The 15196-nt window shown below is 61.2% G+C and overlaps 2 protein-coding genes across 19 annotated transcripts in view; both read left to right on the top strand.

The window, feature by feature from the left end:
- SRCIN1 (SRC kinase signaling inhibitor 1) overlaps nucleotides 1–15196 on the top strand; it is a 73004-nt gene that overhangs the window by 51419 nt on the left and 6389 nt on the right. For 15 of the 18 annotated variants that reach the window (XM_072918983.1, XM_072918981.1, XM_072918984.1 and 12 more), the window contains 14 exons: nucleotides 101–194; nucleotides 1221–2029; nucleotides 2498–2590; nucleotides 2710–2753; nucleotides 3380–3558; nucleotides 4233–4408; nucleotides 5013–5143; nucleotides 5523–5670; nucleotides 6121–6424; nucleotides 7740–7989; nucleotides 8111–8265; nucleotides 8793–8945; nucleotides 9771–9884; nucleotides 14123–14260. In XM_072918983.1, the coding sequence (XP_072775084.1) occupies nucleotides 101–194; nucleotides 1221–2029; nucleotides 2498–2590; nucleotides 2710–2753; nucleotides 3380–3558; nucleotides 4233–4408; nucleotides 5013–5143; nucleotides 5523–5670; nucleotides 6121–6424; nucleotides 7740–7989; nucleotides 8111–8265; nucleotides 8793–8945; nucleotides 9771–9884; nucleotides 14123–14260 (2788 nt within the window). The remainder of the gene's footprint in view (nucleotides 1–100; nucleotides 195–1220; nucleotides 2030–2497; nucleotides 2591–2709; nucleotides 2754–3379; nucleotides 3559–4232; nucleotides 4409–5012; nucleotides 5144–5522; nucleotides 5671–6120; nucleotides 6425–7739; nucleotides 7990–8110; nucleotides 8266–8792; nucleotides 8946–9770; nucleotides 9885–14122; nucleotides 14261–15196) is intronic. The other 3 variants (XM_072918982.1, XM_030256342.4, XM_072918980.1) reach the window with 2 other exon arrangements.
- LOC140680735 (uncharacterized) lies at nucleotides 10570–12828 on the top strand. The gene is made up of 2 exons (XM_072919182.1): nucleotides 10570–10584; nucleotides 11050–12828. The coding sequence occupies exons 1-2, from the start codon at nucleotides 10570–10572 to the stop codon at nucleotides 12322–12324; spliced, it is 1290 nt and encodes a 429-aa protein (XP_072775283.1). The 3' UTR covers nucleotides 12325–12828.

The following is a 15196-nucleotide window of genomic DNA, read 5'->3' as shown; positions in this document are numbered from 1 at the left end:
ACAACCCAGGACATGAATGAAGGACAAAAAGGGGTGGTAGGTGCGTCTTTGGGGTTTTGGGGGTCTCTCCTGGGTGGTCAGGCTCTGCCTCCGCTTCCAGAGACATCCAGGACAGAAGCATCATTAAAATCTACCGGAAAGAGCCGCTCTACGCCTCGTTCCCAGCCTCACACATCACCAACGGCGACCTGAGGGTGAGAGGGGACACGGGGACAGCCCGGGGGTGTGGCGGGGCCTGGTGGGGTGGGAGCAGTGGCAGAAATTGGGAATTGGGAATTGTGTGGGGGTGGGATTCATCCTGTCTGCTGCCAGCGTTGGGTGGGGGCTGACAGCGGGGTTGTAAATGTGGGTTTTAGGGAATTAAATAATCGGGATAATTCATTAGGAAAATCACCCCGCTGCTGGCTGGGAATCACAGAATTACAGAATCATGGAATCACAATCACAGAATTATAGAATCAAAGAATCACAAAATCACAGAATTACAGAATCACAAAATCACAGAATCACGGAATCACAGAATTACAGAATCAAAGAATCACTGAATTACAGAATTACAGAATCAAAGAATCACTGAATTACAGAATTACAGAATCAAAGAATCACAATCACAGAATTCACGGAATCATGGAATCACTGAATTGCAGAATCAAATCATCACAATTCCAGAATTCCAGAATTACAGAATTACAATCACTGAATTACAGAATCATAGAATCACAGGGTTGGAAGAGACCTTCAAGGTCATCAAGTCTAACCCTGCCCCAACACCTCAGCCAAGCTCTGGCACCCAGTGCCACCTCCAGCCTTGGTTAAACACCTCCAGGGGTGGTGACTCCACCACCTCCCTGGGCCATTCCAAAACTTTATCACCTTTCTGTAAAAACCCTTTTCCTGACATCCAACCTAAATTTCCCTCGGTGCAGCTCGAGGCTGTGACCTCTGGTTCTGCCAGCGCTGCCCGGAGAAAGAGCCCAAGCCCAGCTGGCCACAGCCACCCTTCAGGAGCTGTGGGGAGTGCTGAGGTCACCCCTGAGTCTCCTTTTCTCCAGCCTGAGCACCCCCAGCTCCCTCAGCCGTTCCTCACAGGGTTTGTGCTCCAAGGGAAGGTTTTACCAAGGATTTGCCGAGGTTTTGCCAAGTGTTTTATTCTTGGCGGGGCGGAGGGCCTGGCAGGGCGAGGCTCACTCCGTGCTGACCCTCCCACCCCATTCCCACAGCGAGACATGGTCTACACATCCCGGGAATCCTCTCCCACCCGCCGGCTCAACAACATCTCCCCGGCCTCCCACCTGGCCTCCGGCTCCCCTCCGCCCGTGCTCCAGTCCTCGTCACCGTCCCGCTCCCGCATGTCCTACAGCGGCGGCCGCCCGCCCTCGTACGCCGGCAGCCCCGTCCACCACGGCGAGCGCCTGTCCAGCCTGCCCCCGGCCCAGGGCGTGTCCCCCAGCCCCAGCGCCATCCTGGAACGCCGCGACGTCAAGCCGGACGAGGACCTGGCGGGCAAGAACGTGGTGCTGGTGAAGAACGAGGGGCTCTACGCCGATCCCTACGGGATGGTGCACGAGGGGCGGCTCAGCATCACCTCCACGCAGTCGCTGGCGGGCATGGGGGACCCCTTCGGCTACTCGGGGGGGCTCTACAAGCGGGGGTCAGTGCGGTCACTCAGCACCTACTCGGCGGCCGCGCTGCAGACGGAGCTGGAGGACAGTTTGTACAAGCCCAACGCGCCCATCTACAGTGACACGTACGGCCCCGGGCTGGGTTTCCGCATGCCGCCCTCGTCCCCACAGAAGATGGTGGAGCCCGGGCAGAGCCCGCACAGCCCCTACTCGGGTCCCCCGAGCCGCTCCTCGCCTGTCCGGCAGTCCTTCCGCAAGGATTCCTGCTCCTCCGTCTTCATGGACAGCCCCGTGGGCAAAACACGCAACCCCAGCTCGTCCGGGCCCCCTGAGATGTTCCCCGGCCCCGGAGAGCGGCCGCTCTCGGGATTCGGATCGCCCGGACCGGCCAAGGACACGGAGACCAGGTGAGAGGAGGGGTGGTGTGCTCGTCCTGGGGTGCTCCAGGTTGTGTTTGCACCTGGGATGATCCAGGTTCTTCTGGATTTGTGTTTGCACCTGGGATGCTCCAGGTTCTCCTGGATTTGTGTTTGCACCTGGGATGATCCAGGTTTTCCGCTGCCTTTGGATTTGCGTGTTTGCACCTGGGATCCCCGGTGCAGTTGGGGTTTTGTATCCACTGGAGGAGGAAGAGGAGCAGATAGAGAGAAGGAGGAGGAGGAGGAGGAGCAGAGGAAGGCGCTGCCCCATCCCCACCGCGGTGGGGAATCGGGCTGGGTGCGAGCACGGGGAGGGAATGAGGAGCACGGTGACAGCCCAGTGACAGCCGTGTCCCCAGCTCTGGGGGCGGCAGGGACGGGCCGTGAGCAGGGCCAGGAGCGGCCCGAGGTGGCAGATGCAGCCGGTGACCCGTCCCTGTCCCTTTCCCGGCGCAGGGAGCGGATGGAGGCCATGGAGAAGCAGATCGCCAGCCTGACGGGGCTGGTGCAGAGCGCGCTGCTCCGCGGCTCCGAGGCCGAGACCCCCAGGTGAGGGCAGCTCTGGGACCCCGGGGGCCGGGATGTCCCTCCTGGGGGGTTTGTCCCCCTCCCAGGGGACACAAACCATGCCTGGCCCTCACTCAGCCCCCTCCTCTCTTTGGTTTCAGTGAGAAGACCGAAGCCACCAACGGCGGGACCCCCCCATCAGCGTGTGAGTGACCCCTGGCCCTGCAGGACCCCCCATGTGCTGGTGGTGCCTTTTTTGGGCTTACCTAAAACCAGAATTAAGAGAATAAAAATGGATCTATTTAATTTAAGGGCCTCAGGGTACATATGAAGATTCCCCAAGGGGCTACACCCAAAATGGATGATGGCCATGATGTTTTCAGACAATTATAAGTTTGGACCATTTGCGTATCAATTAATTGATATTAATTGATGTAATTGGGGTTAATCCTCCAATTACAGCTTCAGGTAATGAAGTCATTTATTCCCAGTTTGGTTCCACCCACTCCAATTCACTTTTTTTAATATTTTTTGAGGTAGTGAGGCGTCCTTCAGTTACAGGCCTGGAAAGGAATTGTTTTGTCTGAATAAAACAGGAGAGCAGCAGCTGACAGGCCACAGAGTTTTAGAATTATTCCCTGAAGCAACAGAGAATTTGAAAAATATAAAAACTAAAATCCTAAAGCACCAGCGGGACCCCCCCACACTGCCCTGGGGTGGGCTTAGCACGGACAGGGGAATTTTGGGGATCACCAGAGCTGAAGGATTGGGTGGGGAAAGAAAAGAAACGGGCACCAAAACCCCTCAGCAAACTCTGCTTGCCCCCCTCAGCCACCAGCCGCAGCGGCATGGGCACCCCGGTGCCCGCGCCGCCACCGCCCTCGGCCACCAGCACCCCGGCGGGGCAGCCCACGGCCATCACCCGCCTGCACATGCAGCTGCACCTGCACGACCTGCAGCAGAACGCCAGCGACCTCCGCAACCAGCTGCAGCAGCTCAAGAAGCTGCAGGTGGGCGCCCGGGGAGGGGGGACCCCGAATCTGAGCCAGCTCTTGCTGGGTTAGGATGGGAAAATCCCCTTTGTGCACTGGGGTTGGTGTGGGAGAGATCAGGGATCTGTTCTGGAGCTGAGCTCGGAGATCCTTCCCACAGAAAAGCTTGGAGATCCCTCCTGAATCCAAGATTAGGGATCCTTCCCAAAGCCAAGCTCGGGGATCCTTCCCAAAGCCAAGCTCAGGGATCCTTCCCACAGGCAGGCTCAGGGATCTGTTCTGGATCTGAGCTCAGGGATCCTTCCCACAGGCAAGCTTGGGATCCCTCCTGAATCCAAGATTAGGGATACTTCCCAAAGCCAAGCTCAGGGATCCTTCCCAAATCCAGGCTCAGGGATCCTTCCTGAACCCAAACTCAGAGAACCTTCTCAAATTCAAGTTCAGAGATCTTTTCCCAAATTCTGCTCAGGGATCCTTCACCATTGTGAGCTCAGAGATCCTTCCCAAGTCCAAACTCAGGGATCCTTCCCCATGCCCAACTCAGGGATCTTTCCCAAATCCAACCCCAGGGATCCCTCCCCCTGCCCAGCTCAGCGCTGCTCCCTCATCAGGACCCATTTCCTATCTTGAGGGGGTCTCTCCCAGCCTGACCCTTCCTCCTCATCCTCATCCTCCCCCTCCTCCCCGTGCAGCTGCAGAACCAGGAGACGGTGAAGTCGCTGCTGCGGCGGACGGAGACGGAGATCAGCGTGCGGGTGACGGACACGATGCGCAAGCACGAGGACCCTCTGCAGCGCCAGCGCAGCTTGGTGGAGGAGGAGCGGCTGCGCTACCTCAACGAGGAGGAGCTCATCACCCAGCAGCTCAAGTGAGCCCATTCTGGGGGCCCCGGGACAGGGACAGGGGCAGAGAGCAGCTGCACTCGGGGCTGCATTTGGGGCTGGCCCCGAGGCGTGGGGTCCCCATGCGGTGACACTGTCCCCAAATTAGGGAATTTGGGGGTCCCACATGGTGACCATGTCCCCAAATTAGGGAATTAGGGGGCCCCATGCAGTGACCATGACCCCAAATTAGGGGGGTTCCCATGCAGTGACCATGTCCCCAAATTAGGGGGTCCCCATGTCCCTAAAGAAGGAGGGGTTCCCATGCAGTGACCATGTCCCCAAATTAGGGAATTATGCAGTTCCCATGCAGTGTCCATGTCCCCAAATTAGGGAATTTGGGGGTCCCACACAGTGACCATGTCCCCAAATTAGGGGTTCCCCGTGCAGTGACCACATCCCTGAGTGAGGAGGGGTCCCCATCCCAACGTCCCCTCTCCCGCTACCACCCTTGGTGCTCTCCACCCTCCTGACACAGCAGTGACCCTCACTGACCCTCACTGACCCCCAGTGACCCCCAATGACCCCCCAGTGACCCTCACTGACCCCCAGTGACCCCCAGTGACCCCCTGCCCTCCCCTGCCCTGGCAGTGACCTGGAGAAGGCCATGGAGAAGTTCCAGCGGGATCTGGCACACAGCCCCCGGCTGATCCCGGCGCAGGAGCTGGAGGAAAAGGCCGCGGTGCTCAAGCAGCTGGGGGAGACCCTGACGGACCTCAAGGGTGAGGAGGGGGCTGGGGGGGCAAACGGAACCTTCTGGAATTTCCCTGCTCCGTCTCTGCCTGGGGATGTTCTGGGATCTCCTGGAATTATGTTTGCACCTGGGATTCTCCAGGATTTCCCAGATTTGTTTTTGCACCTGGGATGTTCCAGGATTTCCTGGATTTGTGTTTTCCCTTAGGATTTTCCAGGATTTCCCAGATTTCTGTTTTCCCCTGGGATTCTCCAGGATTTCCCAGACCCCTGGGATTCTCCAGGATTTCCCAGATTTCTGTTTTCATTTGGGATCCCCCAGGACTTCCTGGATTTGTGTTTTCCCCTGGGGTCCCCCAGGACTTCCCAGATTTATTTTTACACCGCTGTCCCCCCCATCCCCGGCAGCCCAGTTCCCCGGCCTGCAGAGCAAGATGCGCGTGGTGCTGCGGGTGGAGGTGGAGGCCGTCAAGTTCCTCAAGGAGGAGCCCAACCGCCTGGACGGGCTCCTCAAGCGCTGCAGAACCGTCACCGACACCCTGGCCCAGATCCGCAGGTGAGCCCCGAGCCACCCCCCGAGGGCACGGCCACTCCCTCGCTGTCCCTTTTGTCCCCACGCCTCGTCTGGAGGGAGGGTATCTGAGGGGAACGCGGAAAATGATGGGTTTTTGGCTGAAAGACCCCAAAAAAAGGAGCCCGGAAATACCCTCCGTCCTTTCCAGGTGTGGGTGGGATCTGTCTTTTTATACAAAACCCATTTTTGTGCCACCCCCTCTGCTCAAAATCAGTATTTTGTGCCCACCCCCCATGCCCAAAATGAGGATTTTGTGCCCACCAGAAATGAGGATTTCATGCCACCCCCCATGCCTGAAATGAGGATTTTGTGCCCACCCAAAATGAGGATTTTGTGCCACCCCCATGCCCCAAATGAGGATTTTGTGCCCAAAATGAGGATTTTCTGCCACCCCCGTGCCCGTGGCCCCTCAGCACCCCCGCTCTGCCCTAGACAAGTGGACGAGGGCGTGTGGAGCTCGCCCAGCAGCCTGAGCCAGTCGCCCAAGAAGGTGGCCCCGGAGACGGATTTCGGCAAAGCGCTGGAGCTGGAGATGCCCACCAGCCCTCCGGTCAGCCTGCACCACCTGACGGGCACCGCCGAGCCCCTGGGCGTGCCCGGCTTCGCCCCCCAGCCCCAGAGCCACGCGGGCAAGAGCAATAACCCCTCCCGGGCCCCCGAGATGGTGCCCGCCAAGATGCAGACGGCGCCGGAGACCGCCGGCAAGAAGAGCGCGGACAAAGCCGTGTCCGTGGAGGTGAGAGCCCGGCCCAGGGGGGTTCAGATCTCGTGGGGATTCCTCAAGAAGGTCTGGGAAGGTGAAAATGGGAAATGGAGCGGTGCCCGAGCTGCTGCTCCTCAGTGGAGGAGTCCTGGCAGCGGAGGCGGGGCTGGATGAGAGTTGCGTGATGTTGTTGAAGCAGGATGGGAATGAAATGATTCTGTTCAGGAGAGAATAGAACTCTGATTGATTTCAAAATACATCTGAGAGAATAGAACTGTGATTTATTTCAAAATGCATCGCTCTTTTATGCAGAGCTTCGTGCAGACCGATTCTATTGGTCCTGAAGTGAAAACATCTCACCCCATTGGTGTACAGTGCGTGATGCACAGTGGTAGAAATTCACTATAAATGTGAACACCAAGATAAAGAACTTATTTACATTCTTCTTAGCACTTTCTCAGGCTTCTGCCCGGTTAGAAATTTTCCATTTCTCTCTCTGAGACCGACAGTTGGGGGTGCTCAGGCTGGAGAAAAGGAGACTCAGGGGTGACCTCAGCACTCCCCACAGCTCCTGAAGGGTGGCTGTGGCCAGCTGGGCTTGGGCTCTTTCTCCGGGCAGCGCTGGCAGAACCAGAGGTCACAGCCTGGAGCTGCACCGAGGGAAATTTAAGTTGGATGTCAGGAAAAGGGTTTTTACAGAAAGGTGATAAAGTTTTGGAATGGCCCAGGGAGGTGGTGGAGTCACCACCCCTGGAGGTATTTAACCAAAGCTGGAGGTGGCACTGGGTGCCAGGGCTTGGTTGAGCTCAATGATCTTAAAGATATCTTCCAGCCCAGTGATCCTGTGAATTTTGGAATCTGGGGGAATTTTGGGAATTCCCAGGGATCAGGAGGTGTTGGAGTCACCAACTCTGGAGGTGTTTAACCAAGGCTGGAGGTGACACTGGGTGTCAGGGTTTGGTTCACATGTTGAGACTGCGTTGGACTTGATGATCCCGAAGGTCTCTTCCAACCCAGTCATTCTGTGACTGTGAATTTTGGGAATTTGGGGGAATTTTGGGAATTCCCAAGGACTGGGGAGGTGGTGGAGTCACCACCCTTGGAGGTGTTTAACCAAGGCTGGAGCTGGCACTGGGTGCAGGGTTTGGTTGAGCTGTTGAGGCTGGGTTGGACTCGATGATCTTAAAGATCTCTTCCAACCCATTGTTTCCATAAATTCTATGAAATTTGGGGATGGGGGCAAAAATCCACCCCTGCAGCTCCTTGCAGCGGCTCTGGGGGTGTCGGGGGCTGCGGGGTCACGCCGTGCCCAGCAGGGCCGGGGCTGGAGCGGGCTCTGTGTCCACAGGCAGCGGAGCGGGACTGGGAGGAGAAACGAGCAGCGCTCACCCAGTACAGCGCCAAGGACATCAACCGGCTCCTGGAGGAGACCCAGGCCGAGCTCATGAAGGCCATCCCCGACCTGGAATTCGCCGCCAAGCACAAACCAACCCCGGGCAGCGGCAGCGCCGCCTCCACGCCCGAGCACAAACCCTCCAAGCCGCAGCACGCCCCCAAATCGGGGGGCAAAGGGGACCCCAACGGCCGCCGGGGCTCAGGTACGGGGTGGGGAGGGACGGGGCGGCCTCCAGAGGTGGGGCTGGGGGTGCCCGAGGTGGGGAGGGGGTCGGATGAGCGGGCAGGGACGGGCGGTGCCCTCAGAGCCCCCTTTGTGCCCAGACGAGCTGACGGTGCCGCGGTACCGCACCGAGAAACCCTCCAAATCACCGCCGCCTCCCCCGCCCCGCCGGAGCTTCCCCTCGTCGCACGGGCTGACCACGACCCGCAGCGGCGAGGTCATTGTCACCAGCAAGAAGGAGCCCGGCTTTATGAAGGTGAGGATGAGGGCTGGGCTGGGATGGTCAGCGCGACCCCTCCCGGTGTCCCTCCGTGTCCCCCGGTGTCCCCCGGTGTCCCCCGCTGCCCCTTGGGGCCTCTCGGTGCTCCACGGTGCTCCCTGGTGCCTCTCAGTGTCCCCTGCTGCCTCCCGGTATCCCCCGGTGTTCCTCAGTGTCTCTCAGTATCCCCTCGGTGCCTTCCGGTGTCCCTCAGTGTCCCCCGATGTCTCCTGGTGCCCCCCATGCCCTCCGGTGTCCTCTCAATGCCCCCCGGTACCCCTCGGTGCCCCTGTGACCTCAGCACTCACGGCCCCCTGCCCCCTGGTGTCCCCAGCGCTCACGACCCGCTGCCCCCGGTGTCCTCCGGTACCCCCCGGTGTCCCTCGGTGTCCCCCCGTTCCCCCCGGTTCCCCCCGGTGCCCTCCGGCGCCCCCGGCTCTCACGGCCCCCTGCCCCTGTTACCCCCCGGTTCCCCCCCCGGTGCCCCCCCGTGCCCCCGGCGCTCACGGCCGCTCCCCCGGCAGAAGGCGGAGTCGGAGGAGCTGGAGACGCCGAAGCCGCCGGTGAAGCTGCGGCGGGCGGTGTCCGAGGTGGCCCGGCCGGCCTCCACCCCGCCCGCCATCGCCTCGGCCGGCAAGGACGACGACGAGGAGGAGCGGATCCTGGCCGAGCTGGAGGTGAGCGCGGGTGGCACCGGCACACAGGTGGGACCGGCACGCAGGTGGCACTGGCCAGCAGGTGACACCAGCACGCAGGTGACACTGGCACGCAGGTGAAACTGGTGCACGGGTGGCACTGACCCGCAGGTGACACCGGCACGCAGATGACACTGGCACGCAGGTGACACCAGCCCGCGGGTGGCACTGGCCAGCAGGTGACACCACCCCATAGGTGACACCGCCTCATATGTGACACCGGCCAGGGGACCAGTGACACTGCTGGCTGGGAGACAGGTGATGCTGGTGGCCGGGGGACCAGTGACTCTGCTGGCCAGGGGATCAGTGATACTGCTGGCCAGGGGACAGGTGATGCTGGTGGCCAGGGGACAGGTGGCACTGATGGCCAGGGCACTGATGACGCTGATGGCGAGGGGATGGGTGACCCTGCTGGCCCAGGGGACAGGTGAGGCTGATGGCCAGGGGACCAGTGACGCTGCTGGCCAGGGATGGGTGACACTGCTGGCCAAGGGACCAGTGACTCTCCTGGCTGGGGGACCAGACAGAGGACAGGTGACACTGCCAGCAGCACAGGGGACAATGCTGCCTCTGCCCATGCCATCCCACCTTCTCAGGCCGTGACCACCATGAGCCCGCTGCAGGCCCAGGTTGCCCCTCCATGCCCACAGTGGCCAGGCCCAGGTTGCCCCTCCATGCCCACAGTGGCCAGGCCCAGGTTGTCCCTCCATGCCCACAGTGGCCAGGCCCAGGTTGTCCCTCTGTCCCCGCAGTGGCCAGGCCCAGGTTGCCCCTCCATGCCCACAGTGGCCGTGTTTGACTCCCCAGGTGTTTCAGCGGAGCTCTGCCTCCCCTTCCCCCCCCGCGCCCCGCTGGGACCCCCTCGAGGCCGCGTCCCCGGGTCGCTCCGAGCCGCGGCCTGACGGAGCCGAAGGACGGAAGGTAACGGCTCCACGGGGCCGCGCTCTCACCGCCTTCCTCCTCTTCCTCTTCTCCGCTCACTTGCGCTGCTTTTCTCTGATTTAACCAACTAATCACCGCCTTGTCTCCTCACTGCCTCACTCCCGGCACTGACACGGCACCGGGGCCGGTGCTAACCCACGGCCGTGGCTCCCGGGAGGCACCGGGGCCAGCATTGACCCACGGCCGTGGCTCCCGAGCTGGCACTGACCCACGGCCGTGGCTCCCGGGAGGGACCGGAGCCAACACTGACCCACGGCCGCTCTCACGGCACGCCCCAGGGGTGGGCACTGCATGGGAGACTCCGCTCCATGCATGGAAAGGGAAGGGTTGGAGCAGGATCCGGTGGTTTGGGATCGTCCCGGAGTTGGGCCCGGCCCTGTCCTGGCCCTCCTGAGATCCGAGCTGGGCTCTGGGCTGGGGAGAGTCTGGAGAGCGGCTGGGATGGAGCAGGGAATGTCCAGGATGGGGCAGAGAATGCCAGGATAGAGTAGGGAATGCCAGGATGGAGCAGGGAATGTTCAGGGTCCAAAGAGCAGGAGGAAAACGCCTGGAGAGCAAATGAAACAGAGCAGGGCATGTCCAGGGTGGAGCAGGGAATGGCAGGATGGAGTAGGGAATGCCAGAGTGGAGTAGGGAATGCCAGGGTGGAGCAGGGAATGCCAGGATGGAGCAAGGATTGGCAGGATGGAGTAGGGAAAGTCCAGGATGGGAAGAGCAGGAGGAAAACGCCTGGAGGAGGGACTGTGTGTGTGGGATGTCAGAGCTGGAAAAGAGGGAATTGAACATCCCCTTCCATTCCCTGTCCATGTTCTGGATCCGTGTGGGATGTCAGGGCTGGAAAAGAGGGAATTGAACATCCCCTTCCATTCCCCATCCCTGCTCTGGATCCCTGTGGGATGTCAGGGCTGGAGGAGGGAGCTGATCCACCCCCTCCATCCCCTGCCCCTGCCATGAATCCCGCTGGGCTATTTGGGATGGGCAGGATGGATCTGAGCCCCCCTCCCTTCCCAAAGTCCCACCTGGAACTCTGCCGTGCCCACAAGCACCAGCGTGGGGGGACCCCAATAAATTCTGGCGCCCCGTGGTGCCTCCCAGGCAAACCCGCTGCCTGCTGGCCCCTAATCTGTCTGAATTCTCTGCCTAGGAGCCGCTGGCAGCCCCGGCCAGCCGGGCCTTCTCCCTGCCCCAGATCGTGCTCACCGAGTGCGGGTCGGAGCCGCCGTCCCCCGAAGCCGAGCCGGAGCTGTGGGTGGCACCGGGCAGCGCAGCAGCAGGAGGGCAGCTGCCACCCGAGGGGACAAGGAGAGGCCGTGTGGCGGCTCCTGGCAGCTCCCCAAAATCCCCGCTGGCACAGGAACCCCCTCCAGCGCCGCGCTCCCCCGGCAGCACATCCCGGGCGTTTCCTTCGGCAGCCCCGAGGGATAAAACGGGGGGACGAGGAGGGGACGCGGCTCTGGACGCTGCCAGCAGGCCAGGAGGCAGCGATTTGTCCCCAAAGATTTGTCCCCAAAGTCCCGCGGCTGCGCGGCCTCCTCGGAGCCGCGGGGAAGGTGCCGGAGCTGCGGAGGCCGCGCTCCCTTCCATCCGTGCCGGGATCATCCCCCAAATTCCCAATGGCGATGGGGACTCCCAAAGAGGAGCCAGGCTCACTCCTGGATGCTCAGCCGGGGTTCCCAAAGCCGCGTGGAGGGAGGAGAACCCACCAGCCCCAGGTCCAGAGCTGCCAACCCACCCTGGGGCACATCCTGGGGGTTCTGTGGGCAGAGACCCGGCCCCGTGGGCAGCGGGACATTCCCGGGTGGAGCAGCAGCCGCTGGAGCGGATCCCTGCCCGCTCCAGCCACGCCACGGCACCTCCGGGAGGGGATGGAGGAGCTCCGGCTGCTGAGGGTGACCCTGGAATGGCGGAGGGGCTCTGCAGAGGCCGCTTGTCCCCCGCCACCCCGGGCAAAAAGGAGATTTATGAGAACACCTACCAGAGACTGGACAGCCTGGAGGAAACCATCCGCGAGCTGGAAATGGCCATCAGCGAGATCAGCGGCCACCCCGCCGTGGGATTCACGTTCCCCAAGGGCGCGCTGGGATCCGAGGAGGCCGGGAAGAGCCTGAGGGACCTCGGACACGGAGGTTGTGATGGTGACACCGCGCTGGACCTCAGCCAGGCCAAGGATGGTGCTGCCAAGAGTCCCTTTCCGAGCAGGACCAGGCCAGCGCTGCTCCCCAAGCCGCAGCTGCCCCCCGGCACTCCCCAGGTTCATTTTCTCTTCTCCCCCGTGCCCTGCTCTGCCCTGGATTCACTCTGGTGTCTCTTCCTCTGCCTGCTCCCTCTCTGTGACTCCACCTCCAGGCAGAGCCGGGGTGCAGAGCGAGTCTTCCTCTTCTCCCTGACACTTGGAGGGCTCTGGGAAGGGCAGGAGTGAGCGAGGCAGGAGCTGGAAGGGAGAAGGTGCCGGGTGGTGCTGGCTGATCCCGTCCGGGAGTTATACCCTGGATAAAGGGGATTCTTCTGCCCTGGCAGGATTTTGAAGGACCAGGTCCAGGATGGGCATCCCACGGGATCCAAAAGCATCCCACAGGGTCCAGGAGCATCCCATGGGGTCCACGAAAATCCCACAGGTTCCAGGAGCATCCCATGGGATCCAAAAGCATCCCATGGGGTCCAAGAGCATCCCATGAAGTCCAAGAGCAGCCCACGGGATCCAGGAAAATCCCACAGGGTCCAGGAGCATCCCATGGGATCCAAGAGCATCCCACGGGGTCCAGGATCATCCCACGGGGTCCAGGATCATCCCACAGGGTCCAGGAACACCCTACAGGATCCAAGAGCATCCCACAGGGTTCAGGAGCATCCCACAGGGTTCAGGAGCATCCCATGGGATCCAAAAGCACCCCACGGGGTCCAAGAGAATCCTATGAAGTCCAAGAGCAGCCCACAGGATCCATGAATATCCCATGGGGTCCAGGAGCATCCCATGGGGTCCAGGAGCATCCCATGGGTTCCATGGGCATCCCACGGGGTTCACAAAAATCCCACAGGGTTCAGGATCATCCCACGGGATCCACGAGCATCCCCTGGGGTCAGCCAGGGCTGGATGCTGAAGCACCGCTCTCGGTTTCACCATTTCCCATAAAATCTCTCTCCTAAGGAGCAGCAGCCGGAGCCTGGCAGATGTTTCTCCTCATTAAACCGCAGCACGGGCTCCCTGGAGCCATCCCAAATTGCTTTCTGCTGGAATCCAGCTGAATATCTGGGAAAAAAGCAGGGAGGGAGGGAAAAAACGCCCTGAGCTCTGCCGCGATGACAACCTGCTCCTTTATTAACAGTCAACGCTGGGGAAAAACAAAAAAATCTCTTTTTCCACTTGGAGCCGTCCTCGGGGGGCTCTCGCTGGGTGAACGGGGGTGTAGCTGCAATTTTTCCCAGGGTTTTTCCCCCGGGAAAGGGGAAGTGGAGATACGGGATGGATTTATGGCTGGGGCTGGGCGAAGCCAGGCGGGCGGAGCTGTGCTGGGTCAGTCCTACAGCAGAGCAGGGCAGGGCGCGGCTGGTGTCACATTCCAAGGATTCTGAGCTGCTCGGGAAGATTCCCAGGGCTGGGAATGCTGCGGATGGCGCGGCACAGACACTTGTGGGGTTCTCCAGGGCTGGGATTTGGACTCTGCTGATGCTCGTGGATCCCTCCCAGTTGATTTTCCATCCTTTGATGATTTCCTCGTGCTGAGGGGTGCGGGAATCCCCCTTGTCCAACCTGTGGGGATCACTGAGGATCCCAGCGCTTCACCTGAGCCATCCCAAATTTGGGCTGCGACAGGACAGGGCAGGAGGTCACCGGGAGGGGACTTGGGCACGGGAGGGGACACACAGGGTGCGTGTGGCACTGCCATCTGTGGATCCTGTGCACAGTAAATAAACTCCTCTGTATTCCCACTGCCGCCGTTCCCACCTGGAATTCTGCTTCTGCCTGCCGCCGCCTCTTTCCCCTCTCTCTTGGCTGTCCCTCGGTGTCCCGGTGTTTGCCGTGCGTGCCCTAAACTCCCTCTCGGTTGCCTCCCGGTAAGTCCCGGTGGGGTTCGGAGCTTCGCGGCCGAGCCGGTGACCCCGGTGCTGACCTGGCATTGTCCCCACGGGCTGTGCCGGCAGGGGTGGCACATCTCCATCCATCCAGGGCTCCGACAACCAATTTTTAACCCTTTTCCCTCTGGATTTTGTCCCGGCAGAGCGGCGGCGTCTCCATCCCGGCGATGAAGGTGGTGAATCCGGCGTCGCGGCTGAAGCAGGGCCAGCAGGGCAGCCCCGACAAGGGCAAGCACATCAAGCAGCGCATGGAATACATGCGGATCCAGGGCCAGCAGCAGGTACCCCACCCCTAGAGCCGCCCCCCAGGGCTGCCCACCCCCCTGGCATCGCCCTGGGCACGGCCCGAGCCGGGGACACCCGCGGGGTGATGAGTTTTGGGATCGCGTCCTCTCTCTTTTTTTTATTATTTTATTTTTTGGTGCCTTCTCGGCTTTGGGGTTGGGGACAGAGGGACGCGGTGGTGGCGGTGCGGGAGTGGCTCTTGTCACGCTCTGTGCCCGCTCTGTCCCAACGGGGACGCGAGAGAGTCACAAACTCCTCCTGGCTGAAGCCGCGTTTGTCGCCCCGCGCTGTCACCCTGAGGGGGTGGCCGAGCCCCTGGCGTTGTCCCCTCACCTCATGGGGACAATGCCACCTCCTTGGCCGTGCTGATGAGCCGCGGGATGGGAATTCCCTGCCGGGGGAGGTTTTGGGGAGCCGAGACCCCCCTCCCCCTCTGTGCACCCACAGAAGCAGCTGGTGGGTGCCCCAGCGGGGTGGTGACACTGTGGTGACACTGTGGTGACAGTGTGGTGACACTGTGGTGACAGTGTGAGCGGGCCACAGCAGCTGGAAGAGAAGCGTTTTGGGGGTGGGATGGAGCACCCCAAACCCCCCAGCAGCCAGCACTGACCCCCTCCCCACCTCAGGGGGCAACTTCGGGGTTCCCCCCACTCTGTCCCCGCTGTCACCCCAGTGCTGCCCGTGCATTCCCAGCTGGCCCGGGGGATCACGGCCACTTGGGTGGCCTTTGTCCCTCTCTGCTGACCCCGTCCCCCCTCCCTGCACCCCTTTTTCCCCCTCGCTGGGCAGCAGCACCGCGAGCGGGTTCACCCCCACCCCTCCTCTGCCCCCGCTCTGTGTCTCGATCCCTTTTCCACCCCCCAAAAAACACAAAATAAACCCAATTCTGCTCATTCTCCCGCCTCCCTCGGACAAACCGAAGGATTTTCCCA

This window comes from Taeniopygia guttata, chromosome 27, assembly GCF_048771995.1.
Source record: "Taeniopygia guttata chromosome 27, bTaeGut7.mat, whole genome shotgun sequence".
In the NCBI taxonomy this organism is placed as follows: Eukaryota; Metazoa; Chordata; class Aves; order Passeriformes; family Estrildidae; genus Taeniopygia; species Taeniopygia guttata.
The sequence above is the reverse complement of the archived record's forward strand: the minus strand, read 5'-3'. Positions and strand labels throughout refer to the sequence as shown.